The sequence below is a fragment of the Tiliqua scincoides genome, chromosome 2 (assembly GCF_035046505.1).
Source record: "Tiliqua scincoides isolate rTilSci1 chromosome 2, rTilSci1.hap2, whole genome shotgun sequence".
NCBI lineage: Eukaryota > Metazoa > Chordata > Lepidosauria > Squamata > Scincidae > Tiliqua > Tiliqua scincoides.
This window is the reverse complement of record NC_089822.1, coordinates 41,679,930-41,696,688: the sequence shown is the minus strand read 5'-3', so window position 1 is coordinate 41,696,688 and position 16,759 is coordinate 41,679,930. Positions and strand designations below refer to the sequence as shown.

The following is a 16,759-nucleotide window of genomic DNA, read 5'->3' as shown; positions in this document are numbered from 1 at the left end:
ACAAAGGCTTCCAATGCCTCATAAATTATGGAAGAAAAGAACGAATAAGGGAAGGCTCGGTGGGGAAGAAAAAAGCAATAAGGTACAGGAAAGTGATGGCAAACAGAATTTGATAATGGAAGATAGAACATAAAAGAGAGCTAATTGTGCCAAATTGAGATTGACAACATTGGGGGGGGGGGGGAGAGAGAGAAGCAGGAAATGCTCAGTGATAGTAAAGGGAAAAAAGGAAAAAGACCCAGGGAAGTGGTGGTACAATTGAGCCTAGTAATGTAAGAAACAAGAAAGCAATTGCGGACCCTGGTGCTGTCCAGGACAGCAAAATGCTACTCCCCCACCTGAAAAAACAGCACTTCCAGTTTCCCACAAAAACTAGAAGTGCAGTTTTTCAACATTTTGAAAGCCTCAGAAGACCTTCGGAGAGCCAGGGAGGCCACAGGCAGCCTCTCCAGCTCTAAAAAGGCCTTCTAAGGCCTCAAAAACAGGCCCCGAAAATGGTGGCAGGGAAAGGGTTGTGGTAGTGCCCCCCCATGGGGTGCCACCTGGAGCATTCCCTCCCAATCTCCCCAGTTACGCTGGTGCAAGAAAGAAATAGAAGGGAGCTAAGTGGAAAAAATTGAGCCTGATATTGTAGGAAAAATTGAGCAATATTGAAGAGCTCAATAGGAAATAAAAGCATAAGTAGTAAGAAATGGCCAAAATCAACCTCATGATGAAAGAAAGAAAAGGACTAAAAGAGAGCTATATTTGACCAAATTGAGCTGAACAAAGTAGGGAAAAAAGGTGGGACAAGAGGGAGATTAATAGGAAGAAAAAACAGGAATAAGACTCAGGTAAGTAGTGGCCACAGAATCTGATAATGAAAGAAAAATAGAAATAAAAGCAGGGGTGGGAATGCACATTTTTCAACTTGTGGAAACTTTATTCACCCATGTCAAACACCTGGCATAACACTCAAGTCGGGGCTCCTGACCTGTGAGTCGTCAAGGGCTTGGGTGACTCAAGTCACCCACAAACAGCTAGGGGTTGTGCTACTTCCATCTCATTCGAAAAACCTCTTGGGTCTATCCGGAAGCCTGGCTTTGCGCATGCGAGCAACTTCACCAGCAGCAAGGTGTGTTATGTTCAGAGTCAGGGGCTGGGGGGTGGAGTGAAATAGTTAACTTTTTTTGTTTCAGCTTAAAACTTGCAGGGTCTCCTGATGCAGAACTTGTAACAACTTTATATAAGGATCAATTTTAGCTGGCTTAGCTGATTCGGTAATCCATGTGAGGGTCCTGCATTTGTACAGAACCATCCATTGGACAGAGGATGTGTCTCCAGGAAAGGGAGGGGGGAGAGGAGGTGCTGTCTCTCACCATAGGGACAAGTGGGTTTTGTAAATAGGAGGGGCTGGAGGAGGTAGGGGGAAGCCAGGGGGAAGGCAGTTTGTTCAGCCCGCCTGCCTGCCTGCTCCCAGACAACCTGCATGTGTACCTCTGCCCTATACCCGTTTCAGCCTGTGTGCTGTATAGAGATGTAAAATTTCTGGAAATTTTGAAGCTTGGGAAAAAAAATCAGTTTTTTTCCGGTTTTGGAAAAAAATGGAAATTTTTGGAAAAATGCTACATTAGCACTTTTTTTTTCTTTCTCTTCCAGATTGAAAGTCATTCTGTTACTTTAGGAACATAAAATATGACTATGGACAATTTCACTTGGCATAAACTTATCACAACTAGCATATTAAAAATAGTGCATCCAAACAATTGTTACAAACAGAATTTACTTTTTATATAATATTTGTAATTGTAACAAATGGAGCAACAATCTCCTGAACCATTTATTAGTTTATGTGGAACAGACAAAGAAACCTCCACAAAACAATTTTGAAAAATCCAGAAGTAAAAATTGCTCATATTTCCTCTTCACAGTATTAAATAAAAATAAAAATAACCATTCTCATAAAAAAAATTGAAGAGGGGGGACGTGTATAGAAGGAAGTGACTAAGTTTCAATGAATGGGCATGAAATTTAATCAGAATCATTTTCTGAGCTATAATGATCAGTTTCAGGGCCGAATCCTATCCAACTTTCTACCACCAGTGCAGCTGTAATGCAGCCCCAAGATAAGGGAACAGATGTTCCCATACCTTGAGGAGGCCTCTGTGACTGCCCCCCCCCCAATACAGGAAACAGTGCATACCCCATTGGCACAGCAGCACTGACACTGGAAAATTAGATAGGATTGGGCCCTCAGTCTCTCCTTCTGCAGCTACTCTGTTGTGTCTGTCACTATCCAAGTTATTACGGACTTCTAAAAACTGAAGGTTTGCCCGGATTGAAACAAGCTTCTCTACTCTTTCACATGTCAGCTTACTTCTTGATTTAGTGTGTTTCCAAACATAGACCAGATTCTTTCACATGCTGCAGAAGATGGAGGAATCTGAAGAAGGCGAGAAGCAAGAGTAGTCAGAGGCTGTGCTGTGCAAAGACCTTGCCACTGTGTTGCAGGAGGAATATGTTTGGTAGAATCCCAGATTGCATTCCTGGACCAAATCCCTGAAGATGGTCTGTATTCTGCAACATTTGAAAGTATTCTGTATTCTGTTTCATTGTGTTCTGTTTCATTCAGTATTCATTGTTCTGTATTCTGCAACCTTCCCAACATCAAATCCTAAATGTGATGCTTGTTTTGTAATCCAGTCAAATGCAGTAACAGTGCTATCATCACTGATATTTCCACCTTTGAATCTTGGATCCAGCAGATTTGCAGCACCATGAATTGGATGGCAACAAAATTCTTCCCTTTTTAAAAAAATAAAATCTTTCACTTTACTTTCTTCTATAGTTGTAATTGGAGATATACTGAGGTTTTCAAAAACAGTTGTTTTGGTCATTAGAAAAGGAATTTCTGACAAAAGTGCACTATCTGATTCAGATGCAGTGATTGCTGCAGCAACTGGCTTTAGAACCTTCAGGAAATTTTGCAGCTGAACCCAGAAGACGTCCTGATCAAGAACAGTGTTTCTTACCCTTCTGGGTACTCTAAGATCTTCAATTAAGATCTTTGTATATTTTATAGCTGATATACTCTGCAGTCTGTCTGTTCTCTCCTGTTTCAATGCTTTTGTAAAAAACCAGTGGAGGTGTTGTTATAACAAAATTTATAATTCCTTCTCCTCTCACATTTGTCCATCCATTTGTAAGTAGTGCAAGCCACAGTGCTTCATTAATTTTTCCTTGCACAGATTCCATTACACGTTCATATTCCAACTCCAAAAAAGGCTTGCTCAAAAAATGTCTGCTGGGCAAATGGTATGATGATCTTAGTAATTTCAAAGCAGAGTATATCAGCTGTAAAATATGTGAAGTCCTACAGAAAATTGGGAGTGGTAAAATATTTGCTTTGCTGACTGACAATGTCAGCAATATGAAAGCAGCATGGGAGAACATAATGGATAAGTGTTCACATATGACTGCAATAGGATGTGCATCTCATGGGCTCAACTTGCTTCTTAATGATATTATGAAACTGGTCACCCTTCAAATGATTTATAGATGAGCAAAAAAAGTTATAAAACATGTAAAAGGTACTCATTTTGTAGCTGCAGTTTTCAAGAAGAAGCAAGTAGAAAAAAATGCAAAGAATAAAATAGTGACACTGAAGCTCTGTAGTAAAACTCGGTGGGGTGGAGTGGTGATCTCCTTTGAAAGTTTACTAAAAAACAAAGAAGCTCTTCAAGAAACAGTATTAGTTGAAGATCTTAAAGTACCCAGGAGTGTAAGAAACACTGTTCTTGATCAGGATGTCTTCTGGGTTCAGCTGCAAAATTTCCTGAAGGTTCTAAAGCCAGTTGCTGCAGCAATCACTGCATCTGAATCAGATAGTGCACTTTTGTCAGAAATTCCTTTTCTAATGACCAAAACAACTGTTTTTGAAAACCTCAGTATATCTCCAATTACAACTATAGAAGAAAGTAAAGTGAAAGATTTTATTTTTTAAAAAGGGAAGAATTTTGTTGCCATCCAATTCATGGTGCTGCAAATCTGCTGGATCCAAGATTCAAAGGTGGAAATATCAGTGATGATAGCACTGTTACTGCATTTGACTGGATTACAAAACAAGCATCACATTTAGGATTTGATGTTGGGAAGGTTGCAGAATACAGAACAATGAATACTGAATGAAACAGAACACAATGAAACAGAATACAGAATACTTTCAAATGTTGCAGAATACAGACCATCTTCAGGGATTTGGTCCAGGAATGCAATCTGGGATTCTACCAAACATATTCCTCCTGCAACACAGTGGCAAGGTCTTTGCACAGCACAGCCTCTGACTACTCTTGCTTCTCGCCTTCTTCAGATTCCTCCATCTTCTGCAGCATGTGAAAGAATCTGATCTATGTTTGGAAACATCTCACACTAAATCAAGAAATAAGCTGACATGTGAAAGAGTAGAGAAGCTTGTTTCAATCCGGGCAAACCTTCAGTTTTTAGAAGTCCGTAATAACTTGGATAGTGACAGACACAACAGAGTAGCTGCAGAAGCAGAGACTGAAACTGATAATTACAGCTCAGAAAATGATTCTGATTAAATTTCATGCCCATTCATTGAAACTTAGTCCCACTCCCTTCTATACACATCCCCCCTCTTCAATTCTTTTTATGAGAATGGGTTGTTTTTTTTTAATTTTTATTTAATACTGTGAAGAGGAAATATGGTTACTTCTGGAATTTTAAAAGTTGTTTTGCCTGTTCCACATAAACGAGTAAACGGTTCAGGAGACTGTTGCTCCATTTATTACAATTACAAATAAATATTATATAAAAAGTAAATTCTGTTTGTAATAATGGTTTGGATTCACTACATTTTAATATGTTAGTTGTGATAATTTTATGCCAAGTGAAATTGTCCATAGTCATATTTTATGTTCCTAAAGTAACAGAATGACTTTCAATCTGGAAAAAAAAGTGCTAATGTAGTTTTTTTTAATTTCTCCAAAAATTTCCATTTTTTTCCAGAAAATACTGGAAAAAACTAGGTTTCTTCCCAGGCTTCAAAATTTCCAGAAATTTTACATAACTAGGGAGGCAGGTAAGGGGGCTGCAGGGACTGGCAGGTACTCACCAGTCCCTGCAGCAGCCTCCCTGTAGTGCAGGGAACCCTGTTCGAGTGTCTTCAGGGCTCCTGAAAGCTTAAAGAGTGAAAGTGCAGCAATTGCGCCCTGCCTCCACAAAACTGCACTGCTGACTTAGATGGGATGCATGAGGACAGCAGGTGAGAGTTAAAGGGAACTCCAAAACACACACACAGCCCATCAGCAGCCCTGTTTTTTTCCCATAGAGCCACAGCAGACTTTTTAAAGGGAACAACTTGAGACTCAAGTCTTTTCAAGTTCACTCTGGGCAACTTGGAAAGTCCACTTGTTAGGACTCATTTTGACTCGAGTTGCAGGGCAGAGACTAGTGACTCAACTCAAGTTAAGTTGCAATGGACTCACCCATCCCTGAATAAAAGACAGTTCTGTGTGGAATACAAGAGCCTTATAACGGGGGGGGGGGGAGATATTCAATATCTGTGATATTGAAGAAAGTGAATGACCCAAGTATGTAGTGGCAAAATACAGCCTGATAATGTAACAAAGAAAACATGGAACAAAAGGCAACCCTCAGATCAGCAAAGAACAGTGAGGAGCCACGGCTAGAGTGGCTGTGCTCCCCTTTAAAGAAAGTGGAGGAGAAGAGGGTGGCCCTCAGAATAGCCAGCCAAAGCAGTATTTGCCTCCTGTGATTTTGGAGGAGGCACGTGCCACTTCTAACTCCAATGGAACCTTTCGTGCCACTGCTAAGCAGCTGTATACTGCTTTTATGACACTCATGCTGGTGCTGTGGCCACAGCGCCAACAGTCACAGCCCACAAGATTGGGCTCTGAGCCTGATAGCATAGGGAAATGGAGGAGGAATGAGGGAGAGCTCAGTGTGAAAAAGACACTGGTAAGCAGTGGCCACAGACAGACAAAAGCAAAGAAGGAATACAAAAGAGTTGTATGTTGGCATACAGAGCCCAATGAAAGAAAGAAAATAAGGACTACTAGAGAGTTCAGCATGTCCAAATTGAGCCTGATAATACGGGGGGGCGGGAGGAATTGGACAGCATAATGGGAAAGAGGAAAAAAGAATAAGACACAGGTAAGTAGTTGTCAAACTCAGGGCACAATCCTAACCAACTTTCCAGCACTGGTCTAGCCACAATGCAGCCCCAAGGTAAGGTAACAAACATGCCCTTACCTGAGGAGGCCCCCTTGACAGCCTCCCCACTGCAAGATGCAATGCACTTCACATTGGAATGGCTATGTCAGTGCTGGAAAGTTGGGTAGGATTGCACCCTTAACCTGCTAATGTAAGAAAGAAAGGAAGGAAAGCATACAAGAGAACTAAGCAGTGGCCAAACTGAGCTTGATAACATAGGGAAGAAATGTTGGCATATGGGAGAACTAAGTGATAATGGGGAAAAAGTGGAATAAGACACAGGTAAGTGCTGGTCCAACTGACCATGAGAATGTCAGAAGGAATTAAAGAAAGCAAAGTTTGGCCAAATCCAGCCTGGTATTATAAGAAAGAAAATAAAGAATACAAGAGAGCTAAGAGATGGCCAATCTGAATCAGGTTAAGTATGAAAAAAGAAGGGATAACAGATCGATCAGTGGAAAAGGAAAAGGGAGAGCTAAGTGACAGCCAAATATATTCTCATAATGTAAAAATAAGGTACAGGTAAGTAGTTGCAAACAGATCCTGATCACTTAAGAAAGAAAAAGGAGAATAAAAAAAGAACTAAGCATGCCCAAACTGACAACCCAATCCTATGCAGCGCTGGCAGCGGGGACCGCAGGCCTGCATTATATCCAGTACCTACAACTGAGCAGGCAGGAGGTCTCCTTGGGCTAAGGGAACATTTGTTCCCTTATCCTGTGTAGAGTCCCAGCCTGCTCAATGTGGCTACTTTAATCTGTGTCAGCTATTTAGCACGGTGTAACACCTGGGACGGGTTAGGATGCAACAGAGGCCTGCTCCACCACCCCCTCCTAGGCCTGATCCGCCCTTTGTTCTGCTCCCTCCCCACCTCTGGACTGCCCTCCCACCACCCTTCCCTGCTCCTTGAACACTTGCCACAAACACTACCTTTGCCAGCAGCTCTCGAGTCAAATGTAGCACCCTTGGGATGGTACAGGCCTTCCCACTGACACTGCTTACTCAATGGGTGCTAGAAAGTGCTTTATGCCACTTTTACAACACCCATGCCGCCACTGAGGCCACAGCAGTAGTGCTCACAGCTGACAGGATAATGTAGGGAAATATCGGAGGAATAACAGAGAGCTCAGTGGGAAAGAGACACTGGTAAGAAGCCACAGATAACCAAAAGAAAGAAATGCAAAAGAGCTAAGTGTGGCCCTAGAGAGCCAAATAAGGAATCCTTGAGTGCTCAGTGTGTCCAAATTGAGTCTGATAATGGGGGGGGGGCGGGAATCAGACAGCATAGTGAGAAAGAAGAAAAAGTAATAAGACACAGGTAAGTATTCTGCTATCTGGTCAAGAGACACTTTTTCAAGAGATGTTCCTCTTATATTTAGCATGGGGGAGAGTAACTGTCCCTCTTCACCCCGGCATAGCATCTTTTCTAGTGGCTGTTTGCTGGTGTACTCCTGCATCTTTTCAGATTGTCCTTTTGGGACAGGGAGTGTAATATCCATGGTGGGTGCAGGCCCGACCCCTTGGGGAGGGAGTCTACTAATGAGGAGGAACAGTCTTTGGCCACCGGGGAGTAAGCTCAGCGGATAGAGGTATGAGATGCCAAGAAGGTCGCTTTGCTAAGCTGGTTTAATTTTGTGATGCTCTTTACATTCATGGGGTCCTGTTATATCACAAGAGCCCCTTAGATAGAACAATGCAGTCCCCAGCCTCTGAGCAGAAGTACAGGCTGGTCCTTCTAACCAGTCTCTTGCCCAAAGCAGCCCTGACCAGCACCTCCCCAAAGGTGCTGGTCTGGAGTGGCTGCCGGTTGCAGTAGGGGGCTCCTGCCCCGGGCTGTGATGTCCCATGTATCCCTGGTGGGTCCCATAAGGGAGTCTATTCCACCCTGGGTCTGCCCCCATTGCCTGCAGGCTGGCAGGGTAAGCCCCATGGGGGAGGGGTGATGCCCCTGCCTAAGTGGGATGGCCTAAAGCAACAATAAACCACTGCGGGTCCCAGGGCACCCCATGCCCAATTCCCAAGGTTTGGGGCCAGGGTTCCTGGGACCCCTTTCAAGTTGGGGACAGGCAGGGGAAGGATAGTGCAGTTGCTCTGCACGGCCACCTCCCCAAAGCTGCAGCTTCCAGGAGAGGAGTGACCTCTCCAAATGGCTGCCATGCCCCTTATGAGGCTTGTGGCTTGGGAAGGCCAGTCCCACCCTTTCAAGTTCCAGCTCTGGCCCGAGATCTTGCAAGATCTTGGACCAGCTGGCAGTCTGGCTAAGTGATACAGCCTGCCTGAAGCAGCTGCCTGCCCGAGCAGCAAAGTGAGGCTTACCCACCCACAAGCCTCTCAGTGGGTTGGGCGCCTGGCTCCATGCCACTCCCTACAGCTGTTGCGCCAGAGCTGGACTGGCCAAGGGCTCCCAGCAGTTGGCCTCTCCCGATGCAGGGGCAACCTGACCCTCCGTGGGTGGTGGGGGAAGCCAGGTAACCCCCACCATTATGCTATGTTCAGTCGCCCTGCTACAGGGAGCCATTTAGTTATTTGACTTTGGGTGCAATCCTATCCTGTGCTGAAACAGGCAAGCCAAGAGCTTGTGCTGTATACAGCGCTGGATAGGGGCCCAAAGCGGATCAGCCAGAGGTAAGGAAAACTTTTCCCCTTACCTCTGGGTAAGGTGCCCTGGCCCCAATGGGTCTCCTCAAACCTACGCCACTTCCTGAGGTGGTACAAGTCTGAAGAGAGCGGAGCAGCTTGAAGCCACTCCAAACTCCCCTAGAACGGGGGTTGGTCTCCAGCATAAGTGCTGGATCCCAGCCCCACCTCCCGCTCCTGGGGCCGCCCACCACCTGCCCTCCCTGGAACATCTCCCTTCTGCCTCCTTCCCACCCACCCCAGAGCCTTGTGTTGGCCCAGCTGGGCTGACGCAAGGCTCCCTGCCTCTGTTGGCGCAGAGACTGATGTCAGCCTCCGCAGGCTGGCGCACCTCTGTGCACCAGCCTTGCAGACTCCCAAGGAGGTGTACGTTTGCAACCATCCTGGGCCGGCGCAAAGGACTTGCGTCAGCCCAAGGGCACGTCTGGATTGCGCCCTTTGTCTGTAAACCACTTTTTGAACTTCTTGTTGAAAAGTAGTATATAAAAACTGATAACGATAATGATAAGTAGTTGTCAAGTTATCCTGCCAATGTAAGAAAGAAAGAAAGGTGTACAAGAGAACTAAGCAGCAGCCAAATTGAGCCTGAGAGTGGAAAAAAGAAAAAAAGGAATTTTGGGTAAATGGAGGCTAAATTGAGCATGATAACATAGAGAAAAAGGATTAAAGGAGAGCTCAGTGATAATGAAAAAAGGAATAAGACACAATAAGTGTTGGCTCAACTGACCCTGATAATGTCAGAAGGCATTAAAGAAAGCAAAGTTTGACTGAATTCAGCCTGGTAACATAAGAAAGAAAAGAAGGAATACAAGAGAGCTAAGAGAGGCCAATCTGAACCAGGTAAAGTATGAAAAAAGAAGGGATAAAGGAGTGATCAGTGGGAAAGAAAAGGAAAAAGGGAGAGCAAAGTGGTGGCCAAATCGAGCTTCAAAATGTAGAAAGGAATAAAAGAGATACAGTGAGTGTATAGGAAAAAAAACATGGAATGAGGGAGAGCTCTGTAGGAAGTAAAGAAAAAGGATAAGTCACAGGTAAGTTTTGGCCTAATTGAGCCTGATAAGGGAAGAAGAAAGAAAAGGAGGAATAAAAGAGAGCCAAGTGTGACAAATTTGATCCTGATAAAGTCGGGGGAAAAATGTTAGAATAAGGAAAGCTCAGTGGGAAGGGGAAAAGGGGAATGAGACAAGGTAAGAAGTGGCCCATTAGAGCGTGATAATGAAAGAAAGAAAACAAGGAATAAAAGGAAGCTAATTTTTTGGAAATAAAAATAAATGAGAGATAACTAGTGGCCAAACAGAGACTAATATAAGAACAACTGTAGGAAGAAAAGATAGCTCAGTGTGGCCAGTTTAACCCTGATAACATAGAAAAAAAGTAGTAAGACACAGATAACTAGGACCCAAATTAAGCCATTATCAATATCCCCCTCCTAAGCTCAATTCTCCCCTCCCCCCACCCAATCCCATCCTTCTCCTGCCTTCCCCATGTCCCCAGGAGCTGCACTACTGCCCAGCAATATAACTTACACCCAGCGGCGGCACATCATCCTCTTCCTGGCATTGGGCCCAGTGTCAGCACTCCCTACTCAGAGGTGCCATAAACGTGCTTTATGGCACATTTACAACACCCAGCGACTGTGCTGGACCTCAGTGCCTGCACTAGGACACCTTGGGATTGGGCTGTAAATTCACCAAAATGTGAAGAAAGAAGGAGGAATAAAAGAGAATAACAGTGGTGAGTTTAGGAAGGAAGTTGGAAAGGAACAGAGAAAAGGAATAAAAGAACCAAATGGTAGAAAAGGAAGGAAGGAAGGAAGGAAGGAGAAGTCAGAATGATAAAGAAAACTCAGATCTGTTTGTAATCTGAGGCAGAGATAGAAGAGTGAAATGGGGAGGAAAAGAAAGTGAGTTCATATACACAGGAACTTTACACATCTTCAAATCAACATTTTCAACTCTTTCCAAACAAAAAGTGTAGAAAAGAGAATAAATAAATCCATCACAAGAACAGAGCACTACGAAAACAACTACCTTGTGTCCCATTTTCAAAATTTCCTTCATCCTCCTTATAGTAATATTGTGGAGACAGAGGTGTTGCTGTTTTCATGGAGTCATTGCTGCAGTTGTGGGGAGGGGTTTGTGTCTATTTAGACTCTGGCACTCTTCTTGGACAGAGGTAAACACAGCCAGGCTGGCAAGCCCTCCTAATTCTTGCTTTACATGCCGCAACTCTCCCTTGCCTGCAATACAACATTCTTATAGGATGGTCACAATTGCTCCAGCTGAACGACATCAAGGAAGGCAGTCCAAGCAGTCTCTGGCAGCTTCAACCCAAACTTCTGCCTTGGAAATGTCCACACACAGGAGACAAGCAAGAGAAATGTGGAGCACATCTATGTGACCAACATCCATATGATTACAATCACTCATCTGGTCCAATTCAAGAAAGGCATGGAGGGATTACAGTAGTTCAGTCATTCCTATCTGACCATGAATCAGTTTGACACATATTTGATCAGACACTTTCAACAGCATATTCCACCAGAGTCTTTATTACTGCAAGGACAACAGTTGTGACATTACACAATCTTATTGCTTCTCAAGTTGGCCTTCTATCAAAGTTAGCAACAGTGTTGCTGGATAAAATGGACAAATGCACTCTGGATAAAAATGGAAATTCTTTTATTTAATCTTAATAAAAATAGTGATTTTTTCATTGCTTGTTGTCTTGTTGCAAGGTGTTGCAAGGTTCAAAAGCAAGACTCAGTAGGCAAGAGTGGTGATCGTCTGCAACCTTTATTTCGTTGCCAGCAAAGGGTATTTCAAGGGACTCCAGTCCAAAGCAGTGAGAGCAATTTTCAATCTAAACCTGACCCTTTCATTACATTTTGGGTCCTTTGTTTGAGGAGTTTTACACTTTTCATTGGCTGGAGTTTGACATCATAGATGGGGCTTGCTTTGGATTGGCCAGAGATAGCCTTACAGACATTTGATTGGTGAGCTTTAAGTTACAGGTTTCAAAGAAGACAATACCATACATTTAAACATATAGAAAACTTTGTTTTCAAGTACCAGTAGAGTGCACTGTAACCTCATTTTTATTCAGAACTGGCCTTTTGGCATGTCTTTAGTACTTATTTCTTGGAATCCTTAACTTGGATGGCCTTGGTAAGAGCCACCTGTTTATCTCTTACATTCCTTCTCCTGTTCCCACCAGACACTGTGGGGCTTTCTGCCAACCTTTGTTAAAGCAAGGTCCTTTGACTTGCCTCTATTCCATGTTCTGATCCTATATGTGACCTGTTACCTTTGGGATGTATAGTGGTGTACTTCCACATATTTAATACAAAACAAACCAAATTCTTATTGTAAAAAAGGATTTCTTTTAAGAAATCTTTTCTTATTTAATTTTAACCAAATTACAGCTCCCTCTGTCGCAGCCCAGACAGTGGCTCTCTCTTGGATGTTTCACCTTATATGTTTCTGCAGGTGTCTGTCTCCTTGTTTGTTAGAAAATCCTATTTTAACCTGCCAACAGATAACACTGTCCTTGCTAAGGCTTCTCCATCAAATGTTGCAAGTGCGTGTTTTCCTCATTCTCATAACTTGTTGCTTTCCCCGCTTTCTGGTGCCAAGACAAGAGTGTTATCTTTGAGAAGTTGCTTTTCCCACATTGCAAAGTCTGTGAGCTGTCTCCCTGTGAGACAGACCTTTGATTTTAGCTGGAAATAGCTTTTCAACTTTCTGTGTATTTTTATGATTTTATTAAGCATTTTAGCAGTTAAAACTCACTTTTAATGCTACTACATCTTTATATATATATATATATATATATATATATATATATATATATATATATATATATATATATATATATATATATATATATGTTGATTACACTTTAAGACAATAACTATTAAGTATTGAAGAATTATTGGCAAGCAAGCAATCTTTTGGCACTTCTATGATGCTTTGGTATAATACCTTCTAAATAGCTCTCTTAGTGTTTAATATATGTATATACCACTGTCCTTTGGTTTAAAAGAAGCCTGAAAGAATAATGATTTTAAAACTGCAAAATGCTTCTCTGTTACAAGCAAGGAGCTCAAGATGGGAATTTCCCTCCCTATTTTCAAAGCAATGCCTTGTCTGAACTGTTATCTCCTGCTGGATACCTTGGTATGCTGCCAAGAGCTTCCTTGAGATTCTGCTAACTTTAGCAAAGCTGCCAACCTGCAGTTTCAAACCTCTTCAAACAGAGACAGTAATGTGGATTTTAAGTTTTTTCCTTTAAGCTGCTAAACTCTTGCTCATTAGGTTTTAAACTAATAATTTGTTCTAATTGCATAGCATAAATGGCTTTCATTACCCTGTATCAGTCTTATTAGATTGTTCCTACATTTGCATCACAGAACACTAAATAACTTTTCCAGTTATGTTAATAGATCACAAAATATGTTAACAGATCACCCAGAAGAGAAAAGAGGTTCTCATCTGGTATATTATGGTCCATTCAAAATCTCTCCACCCAGGCACAGGACAAGTTGTCATGAAAATTGACTTACCCCACCTGCAGGGTAGAGAGCTGTGCGGTCTTGCTTTGCTCGGAAGATACTGTGGACTCTTCCTACCTATTCCCATTGGCCTTTTAATAATCCCCCAAAGCTTTGGTGATAGAGGTATGGAGTAAGATCCAGAGCAAATGATATTAAACTCTGCTTTCTGCCTTGAAAGCTGATTATTGAAATAATTCTTGAAGCATGGGATACACTGTCAAAGCCTCTAAGAGGAATTTTAAAAGGGAGTACAAAGCTTCTTTTGGGTGAAACAGAGCAGGGTGAAGGTGACAACAGCCAGAGTAGTCTTTAGAGTTCAAGTCTACCAGGCTTCCCAATGGAGTGTCATGTATGCATTCCCCGGCCTGGCGCAGCAGCAGCAGCACTGCTGCACACCCACGGGAGCACCTCCAACATCTGGTGACTTCAGATGAGATAGGAAAACGTAAAATCGCAGTAAATTCCTGGCCCTCCTCCTATGCCTCCTGGGCCTGGATTCAAATTACCTCCTGCTCTCTCATGGGCCTTGGCTCCTGCCAATGAATATGCTGCCTAAGGTGACTGCCTCAACTTGCAAGGCCATAGTTTGGCCTTGCAAACAAGTCTCCCTCTCTTTTTTACATTCCAAATAGTTCTCCCCCTCTTTCCTGCCCCCAAACACTCATATTTCTCAACTACTTCTCAATCCAGATGTTTTGCAGGTTTTGAAATTGTAAAGGTATCTGTTTAAATTTGATCTCTCTCTCTCTCTCTCTCTCTCTCACACACACACACACGCACACACACACACACACACAGAAACGCATATAATATAGAAAGACAAATGCATACACTATCAATGCATAGGCATATATATAATATGTATGCACTCTGAAAAGCATTATATCCTAAGTGGACTTAGTTCTTGTGAACAAATTTCTACTCCTCTTTGGGCAATGCACACGTATTGATCCAGTTTTCTGAACTTCACAGGAGCTGCATATGACTCACGCATGCATTTGTACAGATTGCATATATGTTTTGATTCTTTAGATAGTGATTTCCTAGCACTACTTCAACAAATATTGGGATCAGCTTATTAAATTCTATAAATTGATACTATCCCTCAGTACTGTGATTATTTTTAATACTGCCACTTGTACCCAATCTAAAACTTATCCAAGATTTGACATAGACATTTGCAGATGTATGAATACCAATACCCACTGCCCGCAATACCCACAATGAGCATTGTAAATACCACGGGAATTCTTTAAGTAAATAAAATGTCATGTTCCCATACAGAACGTCACCTCCAATGCTGTAGACCACTTCACGTTTTGGTTGTTTTTCTACCTGCCTTCGTTCAAATCTCTTCCTTTAGAGGCAAAACACTGTTGAAGAAATGAGTGTGTGACAGTGTCCTATCGGGGAGATTCCAGATTCAAAGAACTGCTCAGCCACAAGACTGAAGACCACTTTTTGAAAAAATTCCTCACAAAAATCATTGCTGGTAGGAATTTCATCCTGCATGAAGTTGCTGGACTAGACTGTCCTTGACAAGGACAGCCTCATAATGATGCAAACTGAGATGTCGGCCACAGATGGAGGATCATCAAGGAATGCAGCAGAGATGCATCAAGAGATGCAGTAGCCAACCTCTCCTTTTCTAATCCATACCCCACTCTTTCAAATACAACATGCTAACAAGGAGGAGGACTTGGAGTGACTCTTTGTGTCTCCCTTGAGAGGTAGTGCAAAGAGGTTGAGGTGTAGGGCAGGTGAGGGAATAGGATCTGCCTCAGGCACTTGTAAAATCTTGGACTGCCCCTGCATCTCAAAAATGCTGGCCCCCTTCAAAGGGTTGTTCTCAGAATAAAAGTAAATAAGTACTGAATAGCATTTTGTACATGGAATAGTAATGATGAATAATAAACCACTTTTATTCCTTGGCTTACCTTAGTGAATGATGTCCTGAAGTATAATCTAGTTTTCCATACTGCTGAGTATAGAAGCCATGTTTTTCCATGAGGTCCATCCATGTTGTGTAATTTGGCTCTAAACCCTTGAAATTATTCCAGGACTCTGTCAAGTGAGTGAAAAGGCCACTCCACATAGCTGAGAAAACAGATTAGAGTATATTGCTAATAATAAAGGTACTGAATCATATTAACAGCACAATCCTATGCAGGCTACACAGAAGACATTGGCAAGTCTCCTTTGAAGTAAGCCTCACTGAATCCAATGAAACTTACTCCCAGGTAAGTATATAAGACTGCAACCTAAAATGATTTGTTTGCACAGCTTTCCCCTTGGATGCACACAACTATCATTGCAGCTAAGAGGGTTCCTATGCAAAATCCCAGAAGACAACACTTGCCTTCCAGAACCTAGGCAGACTCTCTTGCCAACATACATTTCCTATTGCAAGACTGTGGCAAGAGCTTTTTCCAACAGCACAAGGAACCTTTCTTCTCCAACAAGTCACCATCTTGCTTATTCAGGATAGGAAAAAAAAACCCAAAAGAAATTATGTAAAATCTGCAATTGCCACAATTTGCAGAGCACAGAAAATTGCAAGAAATTACACGAATTATGAGGAAAGTCTACAGCATTTGGGGCTCTTCAGTCTAGAAAAAAGGTGCCTGAGGAAGGACATGATTGAGACATACAAAATTACACAGGGGATGGATAGAGTGGATAGAGAGATGCTCTTTTCCCTTACACATAGCACCAGAACCAGGGGACAATAACTTTTAGTGTTGGGGGAGTTAGGACAGACAAAAGAAAATATTTCTTTACTCAGCATGTGGTTGGTCTGTGGAACTCCTTGCCACAGGATGTGGTTGTGGCATCTGGCCTAGATGCCTTTAAAAGGGAACTGGACCAATTTCTGGAGAAATAAATCCGTTACAGGTTAAGGCTGTACGTGCAACCTCCTGATTTTAGAAGTAGGCTACTCCAGAATGCCAAATGCAAAGGATGGTACCAGGATGCAGGTCTCTTGTTATCTTGTGTGCTCCCTGAGGCATCTGGTAGGCCACTGTGAGACACAAGAAGTTGGACTAGATGGGTCTATGGCCTGATCCAGTGGGGCTCTTCTTGTGTTCTTAAGTAGAAGTCAAATCTAACTGCATCATAATTAATTTAGGCAATTTCCTCCCACCTTCCCACCTCCAGAAAGGTGCACCCAAGACAGCTTTCAAATAAAAAATAAGTACAATAAAATCAAAAACAAATAAAATAGAAATTCAATTTTAATGATTGATAAATTAATTTCTCAATACCATGGTACAGCAAAGGAGATACACAAGTGGAAACAGGATTCTGCTGGTGGATTGTCTTATCTGGAGC

General features: G+C 42.5%; 1 protein-coding gene across 2 annotated transcripts in view; it reads right to left on the bottom strand.

Moving 5' to 3' along the window:
- ARSK (arylsulfatase family member K) overlaps nucleotides 1–16,759 on the bottom strand; it is a 59,154-nt gene that overhangs the window by 37,135 nt on the left and 5,260 nt on the right. For both annotated transcript variants that reach the window (XM_066616142.1, XM_066616141.1), the window contains exon 3: nucleotides 15,364–15,523. In XM_066616142.1, coding sequence (XP_066472239.1) covers nucleotides 15,364–15,523 — 160 coding nt within the window. The remainder of the gene's footprint in view (nucleotides 1–15,363; nucleotides 15,524–16,759) is intronic.